At 43.1% G+C, this 17,140-nt stretch overlaps 1 protein-coding gene across 1 annotated transcript in view; it reads right to left on the reverse strand.

The window, feature by feature from the left end:
* Positions 1 to 1,646: 1,646 nt before the first annotated feature.
* BMPER (BMP binding endothelial regulator) overlaps positions 1,647 to 17,140 on the reverse strand; it is a 191,487-nt gene continuing 175,993 nt past the window's right edge. The window contains exons 14-15 of the mRNA XM_077809237.1: positions 13,721 to 13,851; positions 1,647 to 1,828 (exon numbers count right to left, since the gene is read on the reverse strand). Of these exons, the coding sequence (XP_077665363.1) occupies positions 1,647 to 1,828; positions 13,721 to 13,851 (313 nt within the window). The remainder of the gene's footprint in view (positions 1,829 to 13,720; positions 13,852 to 17,140) is intronic.

A 17,140-nucleotide genomic window follows, 5' to 3' on the forward strand; every position in this document is an offset into this window, starting at 1 on the left:
CTGCTTACCAAATAGCTTCACCCATGACACCATCATAACCATATATAACTAGAAACTGTTAAGCCCTTTTACTCAGAGTGAATTCAGACACAGTGAAGCTGCTGTTGAAGTGGATTAAAGTCCTGATTTTTCTTCCCAGGCATTATGAAGTGCAATTTCAATTCAAGTTAGAGAAGTTTCAATTATAGTGAAGTAGCGCTGAGGGGAAAAAAGGTTACTTCATTATAAGTTCACCTCAAATGCCTACTGAAGGTTCCCATTGATCAGACCCTACTGGAGGTTTCTATGGCAAGAGACATGTAACTTGCCCTCCCCCTGCTCCCCAGCTTGAGAGAGCCGTACAACATAAATTATGATATCTGGTGGACTCACATCTCACTGCATCTCCATTGGGAAGATTTCAGCAGTCAAGCAAACTTCACAAATCTATAAGTTAATGAAGATAGATGAAATTGGTGAGCGGCTGGTATTTATCATTTAACATTTTCTACATTGTTCTTTGGGAGAATTTGCCTTTGGGTTCTAAACATGCTGACCAATTAAATGAGTTACTAAGAAAGGGAGCCAACATTATTTTAAGTATCAAGCTGCAGCAAAATCAAATTGCATCTCACTTCACAATATTTAGATTTTGTTAATCCAATAATATTTCTAAGAATGTATGAAACAAAACCAATGGCTTAAAACATGGCAAGGGGGCTAAAGTTTTTTTTCTGTTTCTTTACTGTTCATTCCCAGTTAATGCCAAATATAACACATATAGGATATTTAATTTATTAAATAATAAGAGATCAGTTTTTCAATGGGAGCTGCTGCATGTTGAACACTTTTGAGAATCTGGCCATTGATTCTTTGGTTCTGTTACCAAAACAAATCTCTCTTTCTTGGCAGTTGGCCTATCCAGTTTTGGAAGTCATTTTATACAGTGATTCAATGAAGCATAAAATCCAATCACTAGCTTCTCTGCACCATTAAACCCTGTCACCAATCACTAGACAGCTCTGAGATAAACATGAAATATTCCTAGATAAATCCTCCATCTCCAGAGAAATGTGTTTCCTGTATAACTGTAAATCCAGGTTCTCTGTTGAAGATAATCCGGTCTGGCAATGCTCTGGCCCGAGAAAAATTTCCTGGGAAACTACAACTTTATGTAATGGCAAAGTCATCCAATGTTTTGATGCCACTATATTGTATTAAAAACACCTGTTTTATTTATACAATGACTCAAATGGCTTACAGATTAGGATCCTACAAATAATACATAAACTTTATAGCAAAAAATATACATAAAATAATTCATCCTTCCATTGTTTACATAAATGATGTATATTTCTCTGTGTGTGTATATATATATATGTTGTATTTATATTTGGTGTACAGATGTGTATTTACACACACACAGTATACATTATATATAAATAAATGTATATACGTTTGTGTGTGTATATATAAATAAATGCATATATGTGCCTGTGTGTGTATATATAGACACATAAATATACATACACACACATATATACACAAACATTGAGTATGTGTGTACTTTGCAGAATCTGCATACAAACAGTGCAGTCCTTCATTGGCTGTGAGCTTCAAAGGTATGAAAGATACCAACATTAAAGTCCTCAGATATAGAACTAATGTCACCGTTGTGGACAGAGGACTGGCTTGATGCATCTTCCTTTGTGATGAACTAAGTTTGCTGGACAATGGCAACCTGCAACACATGGCTTATTGCATGGACCAATCTCATTCCAGTTGTCACATGTTTTGACACATCCAGGGCCACAGGTATCATACACTGCACCATGTTTACACTGGGTTGCTGAAAGGCAGTTAAAAAAACAAAACACGTGATTGATAAAGATCACATGACTAGGATTAAAGATATGCCATTCTAATTACATTTTTTAAAACCACAGTGCAATCCTTTATCTCTATAACATGTTAGTCATAGTTGCAGATATTTAATAGAACATCATAGCATCAGAGACAATCATATGAAAAAGTGCTTTATATAGAGATTCTGCTATATAGTGCTAAAGATGAGCGTGAACCAAAATCAGATATCTAAAATAATCCTGATCTTTGTGAGAATTCTAATCCGGATACTAACTTCAGAGCTGTCTTTATCAGTATAAAGTGCAGAAACAAAATTCTGGATCCAGAATACCTCCAAACTTGGGTAAAATTCACATCTAGAACCAGATCTGAATTTTATAGTTTAGGCTTATCTCTGCTTTGACTGTATAGATGGTATAATGCCTTTCATCTGAGATTCTTGCAACATTTTACAAAGGCAGATAAATAACCTCATGATGTCCATTTTTCAGATGGGGAAACCAAGGAACCAGAAAGGTGAAGTCACTTGCTCAAGTTTCCATTAACAACCAGTGGCAAAGTTGACAGTGACAAGTCTTCCAACTCACAGGCATTGCTTTTAATTTCACTAATAGAATTGTACATTGCAGCAAGTCAAAACGGTGCTGTGAGTTCAACAGCAACACCACATGTTGGGGGGAAAAAACTCTGCTATCCACTTATATCAAGGGGTCACTGAGGTCAGTGCTTCTTATGTTTGGTGAGGCCAGTATGTGCCCCATGCAGTTGACATTTCAATGTATTTTCAATATAAATGACTATGCAGGGCTAAGCTACCACTACTAGATTAGAACGTTCAACTCTTAACATTGTATACTCTATTCCAGTATGGAGAATAATACATGGCTCAACAATAAATAAAAGGCTATTATTCTTTCAGAGGTCTGTGCTGAAGAAAGCACCATCAAGCGGTTTACAAATGGCAATAGACTCACAAGTATCCAGAATCCTATCTTGCTATTTACAGTTAAGTGGCTGCACAAAAAAGGTTGCTTCTCTCTTGAGAGGTATTACAGGTCCACTACTTTTTAAAGAATGCAAGTCACACCGATTCTGTTAGAGACAGAACAGGGCTAATTTTTTCCATGTATGGGGCTTAGAATGCCATTACAGCATTGCCATTATTCACAAAGAAAAAGCAAGCAGAGATACTCTTATTAAAATATAAAATCTTGTAGTAATGTCATGCTAAGGTTAGGACTTTAATCACTAAGGCCAGATCTATACTAAAAAGCTAGGTTGACCCAGCTACATGGCTCGGGGATGAAAAATTCTGACCTAAACCCATAGGTGTAGTTTGACTGCTATATTTTGAGGTGGGGAGGTGCAAAGTATGGGTGTGCCCCTGCACACACACATGTGCACACTGTAGCCATGGCTCACTGGCTCTCTCCCCCAACCTGGACTGGATACCTGGGCTGGTGGTGCTGGGGAGGGGGATGGGACGGCTTAATGATGGAGCCCCAGCTGCTGCTGGCTGGGGTCACTCTGGCACCAGCTGCTGTGGCAACATGGCTGCTCTGGTGCTGCTGTGGCCGCCTCCCTGCTCGTGCTACTGCCGAGGGGGTGTCACATGCCAGGTCCCTGTTTTCCCCCTGCCCATTCATGTATCCTCTTCCCTTCCCCTCCCCTTTCTTCTGCCCATTGTCCCCTGCCCCATTCCCTTCTCTTCCCCCTGCCCCATCCCCCTTTTGCTGCCCACTGTTTCTTCCCCCCACCCCACCCCTTGCCCTGCCCCCCTGCTCGCACTCCCTGTTGTATAGGAAACGGGCAGGCACAAGGACCCAGGAGGAAACATGACGGGGTGGGGGAGGCACAGCATGGGAATTAAATGATAATTACTGTGCAAGTGGAATACTGAAAAATACAATAGCTGACATTTAAACCTGTTTGGGCATTTCACATTTTAAATTGTGATTGATCCAAAACATTCCACTTTGACTTTAAGTCAACCAACAACTAAAAAAAAAGAAGAAAAAGGGGGAAAAAAGTTAAATATACAGTTAAAAACCTCCCCTGGATTGTTGACATGGGTCATTACCATGTAGACACAGAAAACAGAAGGGATGCTTTCATGTCCACCTTCTGATGCAAATACTTTTTAAAAATTTGAACACTAGTGATGTTAACTTTCCTAATATGTTAATACAAAACAAAAACTTACTATCAATGTTGCAAATAATACAGCATTTTGCACTATTACCAGTCCACTAGCATTTTTCCACTCATCTTCAAAAACATATGTTTGGCATTGCTGCTTATAATCTGGTCCTGACTTTAGGCTTTTAACAACTAGCTCCTAATTGTCCATATCTATTACTGTATTAATGGGAATTTACAGCTTTTAGTTACCCACTTGCAGAGAAAGTCTCTTGTTGTTCCACTGCACAAAAACACAGATATCAAATATGAACTTTTGAACCGCTTTGTTTTTCACTGATATCTGACAAATCTAGTTAAGATAATGTCTGATGTCTAATAAGAGCCCCAAACTGCTGCCTTTCTCAAGTCGGCCTCCAGCTGCTTTTCTGCATTCTAAAGTCTACCGAACTTTCTGAGTTAGGATTTCCAAATGTCTACAGAGTGCAGCTTTTTCTGTTATGGTTGCCCAGCCTTCCCTTTCCTGGTGTTTCTTAGGACATCCAGTCTGGGCCTCATTCATGGTACTTGTTGCTTACAATTTGGATTCATCATTTCAGGAGCATTCTTGCCTGTGGAAGGGAGGGGACCTGAACAAGCCCTTTAATTATACAGTTTTGCCTGTATTTCTAACTGCTCCAATGTCTATCAAATGTTCATTAAAAAGTTAGAAGCTCTCTCCTCTCTCACAGAGGCACACAGAGGAAACTGACTAGAGTAAGATCTAGGAGAAATTCCACCAGGGACAAAATTATTTGGGGGAAAAAAAATTGTGCACTTTAGACTTAAATTCTGCAAATGAGAGGGAACCAGGAGGACAAAACAGCTGGTTGAAACCAACATATAAGTGGAAATGATGACATCTGGAATCACCCTCTAACAACAACCCTTAATACACAGGAATCAACGGAGAAAATCACTTAGCTGACAAGAGCTCGTGAGAGCCAGTCCCTGGATGAAGTGGCTTTCTCAGTTCTGCTACCTGCACCTCCCTCCTTATCATTGCCCAAACCATGCCTTCCCTTTTCTTTAGTATTGCCACAGCCACCCCTTCACAGGGAATTACTTCCCCCTTACCAGACTGAATCTTCTACATATGTCTTCTGAGCTCCAGAGGCTAAAAGTTAATACTCCACTGCCCAAATACCTTTGCCTTCCCCTCAGTCATCCTGGCTAGAATGTTTCTTTTCCTTCTTCAGCCCCATAAACACCTCTCCTCTGTCTTCATCTGCCCCACTCTCTCTCTCTCACCTCCTTTTTCCCCACTCTGTCACTCCCTCACCAGCCCCCTCACTTCTCTTTCTATCCTCTTAAACCTCCTTCCCTTATTTCTCCCCTTCTCTCACCATCCCGAGCTCCTTACTCTTCCCCTCATATGCTTTCTTATTCCCCATATCCATCCTCATAGCTTCTCACTCTCCCCTCAACTCATCTGCTTCCCACACACCCCTTCTTGCCCTTCCAAATCTTCTCAATTTACACATTGGTCTCACCAACCCCTTCATACCATAACCCATCTTTTTCCTTTTTATCCTTTTGTAACAAATCTCCCATTGACTAATGTCTTCTCCACACCCTTCTCTTAGTGTCATCTTAGATCACCTGTGCACTGTATGCCTTAAACAGCAGTGAACATGTGCTATTCATTTAGAAAATGAGTAGCTAGAGGATCCACTTTCTGGTCAGAGGGGGGGAAAAGTGTGTAGAGAACAGAACATATATTTAGTCTCCTGCGCATCCCATTTGGCTGACAGTCCAGACAGCATAAGTATTCTAAAGAATATTATTTAGCCCTGAGCTAGGCATACAGCATTCTGGGTATAAGAATTGGCAAGCACACGAGACCTGTGTTTTATAACACACAAAAGAATAATTAAAACCTGACTTTATTAATAAGTACACTCCATTCCCATTAGAATACGAGCCTTCCAAATATCCTGCAGTCTATGAAATGTCAAACAGGAAATGAAAGTCACAGATTACTAAATTTTATGATATATATATTGTTTCATAACTAGAAATGTTTATCCCTAAATAGGACGAAATAATGGTAATGGTAGGGTTGAACAAAAGGCAGCTAAAGCTTAAAACCTTGATACTGGTTGTTGTTACCATAAGAAGTGTATGGAGGCACTTTATTTTTTATGAGGTCCCTGCGCAGTCCATACAGTTTTGTGGTATAAAATGTACCATCCTGACACCACCCAGATATTGATAGTGTGAGCTGAAATAAAGGTCAGATGATCAAATACAGAGTATCTGCTGGCCCGTGGATATTTGTAAATGGGAACAAGATTACCCTTTGGAGGAACTGTAGAGGCCCTTTGTGATTTGGGCCCCCTTAGGTCCTTTTGCAAATCTGAGCCATCACTGAGATTTTCAAATCCCAGGGAATTTAGAGACACAACTTCCATTACAATTAATGAAAAATGCACGTACAGATCACAAAGCTGGCTTTGAAAAAAGTCTCAGTCCTGGCTAGGAGGCCCAGATCCCAATGAGATTTGAGTGTCTTAGGCTATGTCTACAGTACAGCCTATGTTGGCATAATTTATGTAGCTTAGGGGGGTGGTTTATTCACACCCCAAGCAACATAAGTTACACCAACGTAAGTGTTCATGTCTCCCATCAGCATAAACTGTCTTCCCCAGACGTGCTGTCCCGGCACAGCTGCATTGGTACAGCTACGACACTGTACCGCTGTCTGTGGAGACATGGCCTTACTTCCCCCTTTGAAAAGTCCAGCCCCTATACTTTATTCTCACCTTCCAAATGGAGTATCAAGTGGAAACTTACTCAGACACATGCTACTTTCCTGAGGAGATCCCCACGGATTTTCAACCAAAAAAGCACGAAAAGAGTGCTAGTGTTTTTGAGGGGATGTTACAGAGCTGAGAAGTTTCTACAAATGTCCATTTTAATGACGGGGGGGGGGGAGAAGGGTTGTCTTGACTAATAGCCTTTCAAGGCCTTGGTAGAGGATTTATGGACACCCCTTGCTCAAAATGTTGTCTCAAGGGGTGTTTTGTCCTTAGAAAAGTTCTTATCTTTGATGACACTGTAGAAAAAAAGGCAAAACGTTCTATCACTATAGACATCCCCTTATTAAAGGAGTCTCTTTCACTGATACAGCGCCATTCCAACCGGCTCATGCTTACAGGGAACATTGCATTAGTTTCCCATTTGTGTCAAAGGAAGCAAGAGAGCATTAGCTGCTACAATTGTAAAAGTTAGGTTAGGCCACTGGTGTGCTGAAACCATTGCCTCTCATGACGACTAATGTTGTCTCATTGGTTCCTAATACTCCCCACTCTATCTCTACGTATAAAACAGGAGATGGATTGATTGTAAACTCTTTGGGGCAGAGGCCATCTTTCCATTCTGTTTGGACAGAGCCTATTACAGTGGGGTCCTCGTCTATTACTAGAGATCCTAGGCAGTCCTGCAGTAATAAAAAGTAAAGAGAATCCAGGCAGCTCATGAAAACAAGGCAAGGGCTGTTTTCTTCAGGCTCCAGTCTGACCTGCTACTGGATGCATCAATGGATTAAAATGACACATGTAATTAATGCTTTCTGGGGCCACATTTAGGGAGCAGTACATTCACATAGGCACATTCTGTCTGGATTTCTCTGTTCCTTTGTAAAGAATAATTAGAGATTTCAGGAGCACTCATATATTTATCTGTTTCATTCATCCCTTCCTGCTATTGTATCCTCCATGTAATGGAAAATTATGATGCAAGGGTAGACATTGAGTCACACAATCACCAGAATAGATCGCAGAGTAACAGCTCTTTGACCAGCAGAGAGTATCCCACTCATCTTTCCAAACTATAATTAAGCCTGCAAGTCTGTCATGGAGGTCACGGAAGTCACAGATTCTGTGACTTTCCAGAACCTCCGGGACTTCAGCAGCAGCCTTGGGCCAGCCGCACACGCTGCTGCCGGGGCATTCTCGGGCCGCCCCGCACCGCCCCTCCTCCAGCAGCAGTGGCAGTCCTGGGTCACGCCGCCACCCCCACCCCTGCACCTGTGGTGTCCCCAGGCCACCCCCTGCCCCAGAGCACCCAAGATTTAGTCAGGGGCATATAGTACAAGTCATGGACAGGTCATGGACCATGAATTTTTGTTAACTGCCCATGACCTGACCATGACTTTTACTAAAAATACCCCATGACTAAATCTTAGTCTTAACTATAAGACTTCCTGTGTCCCTGCAGCCTGGGGGACGGAGGGAGAGTGCCACTGCCAGGGGGAGAGCAGCCTCATTGCTGCTGGGCATCTCCATGTGCCTCCCCTCCATGTGTCATCCCTGGCAGCGCCCCATGTCATCTTTGGGAGCATCTTGTCATTTTCACCCACAATTGGGGCAAGATTACCATGGACAGTTGGGTACTGGAGATCATCCACCATGGATACACCACAGAGTTCCTCTCTTTCCTGCTGGACCACTGCCCCCCCCCCGCCTCCTCCTTGAGGACCCATCCCATCAACTGATCCTCCAACAAGAGGTGTATGCTCTGCTCCTCAAGGGGGCAACAGAGCCTGACACACTTCACTACAGGGGACAAGGCTTCTACTCACCATACTTTCTCATCTCAAAGAAGGGCGGAGAGCATCGTTCCAGTCTAGATCTTCGAGTGCTCAATGCATTTATTAAAAAGTCCAAATAAGGTAGGGTCATGCTGGCATTGATTATCCCCTACCTACCTGAAGGAGCCTGGTTCATGGCTCTCAACATGAAAGACGCTTACTTCCACATGGACATTCACCCAGCCCACCACAAGTTACTCCATTTTCAGGTAGGGCATCAGCATTACCAATTGTGGGTCCTCCCATGTGGCATAGCAGCAGTGCCAAGAGTGTTCACAAAAATCTTTGCCATAGTAGCAGCCCAGATGCGCTGCCTAGGCTACTCAGTATTCCCCTATCTCGACAACTGGCTCCTGGTCACACTATTGCAACAGGAAGCAACCTATGCAATCCTCCGTCTTTGCAATCTCCTGGGATCCCTAGATAACAGCGTCAATGAGGAAAAGTCAGTGTTGATACCTACATGATGATATATTTCATGGGGGGGGTGGGGCGACTTGACTCCAGCATGGTGAGGCTTTTCTCCCAGCAGACCGCTTCACAGCACTGACAGCCCTCATTGCAGATGTGAGTCGCAGACCACGCACCACAGTCAACCACTGTCTCTCCCTCCTTGGTCATATGGCAGCCTGCCCTCACATGACACCACACATACATCTCCATGTGCATTGTCTTCAAGCTTGGCTCTTCTTCATCTGCAGACCCAACAGAGACCATATAGAGTCCCGGGGGACCATTCCCAGGGCCATGTTGTCCTCCCTCACATGATGGTCTGACCCCTTCAAGCCGTGTACCTACCAGGCACCAAGAATTCCTGGGTCAACATGCTCAGCAGGACTCTGTACCTCAATCACGAGTGAGAGCTACCTGATGCCACACTCCTGTACCCCTGCATGAAGTGGGGCATTCCCCAGTTTCTTTGCTACTCACGAGAACCAAAAGCTGCCCCTCTATTGCTCCAGAGGGAGGACTTTAGGGGAGGACTATCAGGGCAATGCTCTCCTCCTCCCCTTGACAGGCAACCTCCGCTACAACTTTCCCTCCATTCTCCTCCTGCCAGAGATGCTATACAAGGTTCACCAGGACAGAGCCACCATTATACTCAAAGCCCCATTCTGGCCTTGTCAGTTCTGGTTCACGGACTTCCTCACACTGTCCGCCTGCACACCACTCCACCTCTGCACACTCCCAGGCACCAACTCCGTGGGTGCTCCAGGGCTGGAGCACCCATGGGGAAAAATTAGTGGGTGCTCTGCACCCACTGGAAGCCAACCTCCTCCCCCCCACCCGAGCGCGCTGTGTCTCCATTCCTCCGCCTACCTCCCAGCGCTTCCCGCCCAGCCGCCACCAAACAACTGGAGGGGGCGGAGTTTGGGCAGGGCAGGGGTGAAAGGGGGCGGGGCCTATTGGGAGGGGTGGAGTGGGGCGGGGGGGGTCAAGCACCACCGGCAGGAACAGAAGTTGATGCCTATGCATGGGCCCATTGCCACCACCACCACTCACTGAGCACGGTATCTATTCCACTGGTCTTCGACTATCTCCTTGCCCTCAAGATGTCAGACCTGGCCCTCAACTCTATTAGAGTGCACCTGGGAGCACTCACTGCCTTTCTGCCTCCTATGGATAGCTCCTCAGTGTTTATGCATCCCACCACTATCAGCTTCATGAAAGATTTACTCAACACCTTTCCACCAATACTAAAGCCCGCGCTGCCATGGGATCATAATCTCATTCTCTCTGCCCTCACAAAGCCGCCCTTTGAGCAACATGCTCATTCTCCCACCTCTCGATGAAAGTGACTTTCTTGGTGGCCATTACCTCACCCACACGAGTCAGTGAAGTCACAGCTATGATGGCGGACTCCCCCTACACAATATTCCACAAGGACAAGGTGGTCTTACGGCTGCCCCCTAAATTCCTCCCAAAAGTGGTGTCTGAATTCCACCTAAATCGGTGCATACACCTGCCAGTTTTCCACCCCAAACCACACACCTCCCCTACTGAAAGAGCCTTGCACTCCCTTGATGTCTGACGTGTACTGGTGCTCTACCTCCCCAGGATTCAACCCTTTTGCATTTCCAAATTAGTCTTAGGTACATCTGTGAATGCTACAACTCAGGCTGTCAATTATTCACAGTTAACTCACACCATTAACTCAAAAAATTTAATCATGATTAAAAAATTAATCATGATTAATTGCAGTTTTAATCGCACTGTTAAACAATAGAATACCAATTTAAATTTGTTAAATATTTTGGATGTTTGTCTACATTTTCATATATATATATATATATATATATATATATATAAATAAATGAGAGAGAGAGAAAGATTCTGTGTTATAATTGAAATCAAAGTGAATATTATTTTAATTACAAATATTTGAACTGTAAAAATGATAAACAAAAGAAATAATATTTTTCAGGTCACCTCATACAAGTACTGTAGTGCAATCTCTTTCTCATGAAAGTGCAACTTACAAATGTAGATTTTTTTTGTTACATAACTTCACTCAAAAAACAAAACAATGTAAAACTTCAGAGCCTATAAGTCCACTCAGTCCTACTTCTTATTCAGCCAATCGCTAAGACAAACAAGTTTGTTTACATTTACAGGAGATAATTCTGCCCTCTTCTTATTTATAATGTCACCAGAAAGTGAGAACAGGCATTTGCAAAGCACTTTTGTAGCCAGCACAGCAAGATATTTACGTGTCAGATATGCTAAACATTCATATGCCCCTTCATGCTTCAGCCACTATTCCAGAGGACATGCTTCCATGCTGATGATGCTTGTTAAAAAAAATAATGTGTTAATTAAATTTGTGACTGAACTCCTTGGGGGAGAATTGTACGACCCCTGCTCTGTTTTACCCACATTCTGCCATATATTTCATGTTATAGCAGTCTCGGATGATGACCCAGCACATGTTGTTCATTTTAAGAACACGTTCACTGCAGATTTGACAAAAGGCGAAGAAGGTACCAATGTGAGATTTCTAAAGGTAACTACAGCACTCAACCTAAGGTTTAAGAATCTGAAGAACCTTTCAAAATCTGAGAGGGATCAGGTGTGCAGCATGCTTTCAGAAGTCTTAGAAGAGCAACACTTAGATGCGGAAACTACAGAACCCAACCCACCAAAAAGAAAATCAACCTTCTGCTGGTGGCATCTGACTCAGATGATGAAAATGAACATGCGTCGGTCTGCAGTGCTTTGGATTGTTATCGAGCAGAACCCGTCATCCACATGGATGCATGTCCCCCGGAATGGTGGTTGAAGCATGAAGAGACATATTAATCTTTAGCGCATCTGGCACATAAATATTTTGCAACGCCAGCTTCAACAGTGCCATGAGAACATTTGTTCTCACTTTCAGGTGACATTAGAATCATAGTACAGAAAGGGACCTCGAGAAGTCATCTTGTCCAGTCTCCTGCACTTGTGAGAGGACTAAGTATTATCTAGACCATCCCTGACAGGTGTTTGTCTAACCTGCTCTTAAAAATCTCCAATGATGGAGATTCCACAACTTCCCTAGGCAATTTATTCCACTGCTTAACCACCCTGACAGTTAGGAAGTTTTTCCTAATGTTCAACCTAAACCTCCCTTGCTGCAGTTTAAGCAACATTGTAAACAAAAAGCAGGCAGCATTATGTCCTGCAAATGTAAACAAACTTGCTTGTCTGAGCAATTGGCTGAACAAGAAGTAGGACTGAGTGGACTAGCAAGCTCTAAAATTTTGCATTGTTTTATTTTTGAATGCAGTTTTTTTTTTACATAATTCTACATTTGTAAATTCAACTTTCACGATAAAGAGATTGCACTGCAGTACTTGTATTGAGTGAACTGAAATATACTATTTCTTTTGTTTTTTTTACAGTGCAAATACTTGTAATAAAAAATAAATATAAAGTGAGCACTGTACACTTTGTATTCTGCGTTGTAATTGAAATCAATATATTTGAAAATGTAGAAAACATCCCGAAATATTTAAATAAATGGTATTCTATTATTGTTTACAGGGTGATTAATCACGATTCATTTTTTTAATCACTTGACAGCCCTAGCTACAATCAATCCAATATACCCACATCTGATAGAGTCATGGCACATGCTATGCAAGCACAGGCCGCCACATCGGCCTCACGGGTGGACGTTTCCTGACAAGGCATCTCTCATGCACCTGTTCACCTGTTCATGACACACTATCCCAGCGCACAAGCAGCAGCAACACACATTCGATGGGACAGGCTGTACTGCAGACCGCACTTCCGCTGGAATCCTCGCACCCACCTCCGCACTGATCACTGCTCGTGAGTCACCCAAATGTGGAATACACTTAAGAGACCATCAGTCGAAGAAGAGAAGTTATCTACCTGTAACCAGAGGTTCTTCGAGATGTGTCGTCTCTGTCTGTATTCCACTACCTGCCCTCCATCCCCTTCGCTGAGGACTGCATTCCATTACAGTAAGAGAGAGACTGGAGAGGTGTTGATCTGTACCACCTCTTATATCCTCAGCTGGGAGCATAAGTAGACATACAACACACATGCGGGTCAACGGACACTGCTAAGAAACACTTCTGGATTCAGGCACAAGGCACACACGTGCACCCATGTGTGGAATATAGATAGGGATCTCACATCTCGAAGAACCTCCAATTACAGGAGGTAACTTCCTCTTCTCTGTGGAAATAATTACTTGCCATTAAAGCAGTGCAAATCACATGGGAACTTTGCCTCAGTGACCAAAATTAATGCACATGAACACTATATATTTCCATGACAAGCTGGGATTCTCTCTCTCAATATACCGATAACATACCATACTAATATGTGTGTGTGTGTGTGTGTGTGTGTGTGTGTGTGTGTGTGTGTGTGTGTGAGAGAGAGAGAGAGAGAGAGAGTGTGTGATTATATATATATTATAGACACACGCCTATAGCTTAGAATGTAGGCTGGCTGCTTATCAAATTTTAGCCTAGCCATTTATTGATTTCTATTTTTTCCCCTCCAGTATTATAATGATATAAAAAATTTCAATGTTCTTTCCTTCAGACTGTGCATTAAATTGCAACAAAGCAATCAGAGTATGCTTACCTGCACAATGCTGCTCAGGTTTCCATTGGACTTTCACCCCTTCTCTCTGACAGGTTCGGGCATAGGCAAGGAATGACTCACAATAGCAGTTTTTATGAACTGGACACTCACACATATCTGTTACACAGGACCTGCAAAAAACAGCCCAGAAACAAACAAGGAAAAAAAGTTTTGAAAAACAGCCCTCAAGGTTTGGAATTATTTTTTATATAATCATATACAGTTTAAAGCTGCAATAACCTGTGCTGGAGAAATGGCAAACAGGTTGGACACTTTTTACTCCCAAATCCACATAGAGGGTCTAATCTCTGCAGTTCTGCTATACTCTATTCTATATGCTCAGAGCTCCCAATTACATCAATGGGAGAGTCATATCAAAGTAGATAGCCCAGAACATGAGAGTCAAGAGCTGCCATGCAATGAGGATCCAAGGCTGTACGCTGCAATTAGGGAGCAAGGCAAAGACAATTTGTAACAAAGACAATTTTGTCTTCATAAAGGCTCCATCTCAGCTCTCCTGAATAATGTCTATTGCAACAACATTTAAGATTAATTCCCAGATTTAAGAGCATTATAAGGAGCAATGAAGACACACACAGTTACTATGGTATGAAGCCCTCAGGGTTCATGAAACAACTAGAGCACAGCAAAAATTTTCAGTTGAATAGTAAAATCACTAAAAAATGCAATTACAGGATGACAAAAGCTATTATTTAATTTGGCTCAAATTTGGCAAATACTTTTGGCCAGATAAATTAAAATTAAAATTTTGAAAATGTTAAAATATTTCGTTTTGACATTTTTTTATTTTTCATTTTGAAATGTTTTGTTTTGAAATTTAGCTAGAGTTGGTTTTAAAGAGATTTACATGTACAAATACCTCAAAAATGTAACAGCTAGAAACCTGAAAAAAAAATTTTTGTTTCAGTGAGAAAAACTGAAAAATATTAGTTTTGGCTTGAAACAAATCAATTTTTTTCTGCATTTTTCAGGTCGATCACCAAATCAAAACAAAACATGAAAAAAAACAAAACCCCAAAACCAAAAGCCACAAAACTCCCTAAGAACCAATTATTCATTCAGCTCTCAATTCAACCATCTTATTTCACTGAATAATCATAAACCATTGGAGTAAGTAAATCTGCTACTGCACATGTCTGTATACAAAATTAGCTCATCTAGAACATGTGTCAATTAGGCACAGGCTGAAAATACAAGAACTGATAAGAGGCAATGGATTTGCAAAGTTTGCCATTTGTGTATGCTTTATATTGTTGCAGTGTGCTGGAAACGTTAAGGGACTGATTTTCAGAGGTGCTGGGCACTCATAACTCTAAGTGAAGTCAGTGGGAGCCCGTGGCAGTGCTCAGCTATCTGAAAATCATTTCCCATTTTAGTATTCAGGTTCATCCCCTATTTTGTTCACTAGGATTAAAGCTATGTTTTAGTCACGGGTATTTTTAGTAAAAGTCATGGACAGGTCACAGGCTGCAAACAAAAATTCACAGGCCTGTGACCTCTCCATGAGTTTTATTAAAAATACCCACCATGTCTAAAACTTGGGCAGGGGTGCTCGGGAAGGGAGGAGGAGTCCAGGGGTGCCACGGGTGCGGGGGGAGGTGACCTGGGACCCCCGCTGGTACTGGGGGAGAGGTTGGCGGGGCTTACTACCAGCTCTGTCCCTGCAGCTCATAGACGGCAAAGGCAGGGGCCAGGACAGGGGCTCCTCTGCTGCTCCCGCCATAAGCGCCAGCTGCTGCAGCTCCCATTGGCGGGGAACCACAGCCAATGAGAGCTGCAGGGGCAGGGCCTGCAGGAGCTTCAGGGTGGCCCCCCACCACAGGTAAGCACCCACACACACACCCCAAACCCTTTCCCCTATCCCTGAGACCCCTCCCACACACCCAAACTGCTGCTTCTGGCAGCCCCTGGGCCAGCACCAGCTACTGCAAAAGTCATGGAGGTCACGGAAAGTCACAGAATCCGTGACTTCCGTGACAGACTCGCTGCCCTATGTACGATTCACTGAACAAGTTCCCCTTGATGAGTATCGTCCTACCACAGCATGCCCGCAAATCTTCATTGACATCCCAAAGCAGTGCTCTGAATGCATCAGGCACTGTTACTGAACATAAGTGGTTCCATCTTCCCCATATCATTTAGGAGGTATATCTCAAGGCTTGCCAACTTTCTAATGTCCGAAAACCAGACACCACAGCAGGAGCACAGGAACCTCCCTCTGTCCCTGCCTCGCCTCTTTCCCTGAGGCCCCGCCCCCACCCACTCCTCTCTCCCCATCCCTGGCTGCTTCCCTCTCCCCCTTCCTTGTCACTCGATCCTCTCCACCTTCCTCCCCTCCCTCACCAGCTGGGCTCCCTCTGCTCCAGGGCTGGGTCAGGAGTTGCAGCCCCTGATGCAGAGCCTGCCTGCTCACAAGATGGAGGTTGGAGGTGGCCCTGGCTTAGCAGGGGCTGTTGCGGGATGATGACCCTGCACCTCTCCCCCACCCACAGTAACCAGACTTTTGGTATCTCATCAGTACATCTGACTGGAGCTGCACAGGTCCCCTTTCGACCAGACTTTCCAGTTGAAAACCAGACATGTGGCAACCAATATATCTCATTTCACAAAGCAGATTCCTGATGTGCTATCACAGGAAATTACTGTTGCAAAGAGAGTCTGTTGTATTTCCTGAAGACCTGTTAAGATATCAAGATAGTTTTATTCTCTCCTAGGCATCCTGTTATCCTCAACTAACCTTGCCTTATCAGCTTTTACTATTATGTATAATTCTTCATACAATAATTATTATATTATTGATATCCAAGGTGTTGGGGAGTGGGGAAGGTAGGATCATGCTTGCTTATGGCAGGCTGGCTGTGTGCATGCTGAGTTTCCACTTCGGGACTTATAAAATGTTGCATTTGAGTCACTTCATCTGGTTTTGAGAACACAAAAATCACAGAGCTTCCTGCTGTGAGAGTTTCTGGCCACAGGGAAGAATGCCAGTTCCAACACCAAACCAGATCAGTTGCCTTAAGTTTAAGATAAGTCTCCATGCACAAAACAATGCGTCTAGATGAGCCAAACCCACAACTCCAGTTTCAAACACCCATAGACTTTGGACTAGTTTGGATCCAGATCCAAACAGCTCTAGTTCTTAGCCACTCCTTTCTGCCTGGATAAGCATCAAGGCTGGTATGGGTAACATTAAATATTCCCTAAGAAAGATAACATATGAGTGTCAGAATGAACAGTTCTCTAATTTACTCCACTCTTATTGGCTTCAAGTTATTTCTACTTCTGTGAGTTGTATAAACCTGGGAAGAGCTGATGGGCCCAATCCTCTGGTTTGGCTGAGGTACAATCACAAGGGGTATGTGTGTTGTTTTTGCTTTGTTAATTAATTATCACTGCTGA

Source organism: Eretmochelys imbricata, chromosome 2 (genome assembly GCF_965152235.1).
Source record: "Eretmochelys imbricata isolate rEreImb1 chromosome 2, rEreImb1.hap1, whole genome shotgun sequence".
NCBI lineage: Eukaryota > Metazoa > Chordata > Testudines > Cheloniidae > Eretmochelys > Eretmochelys imbricata.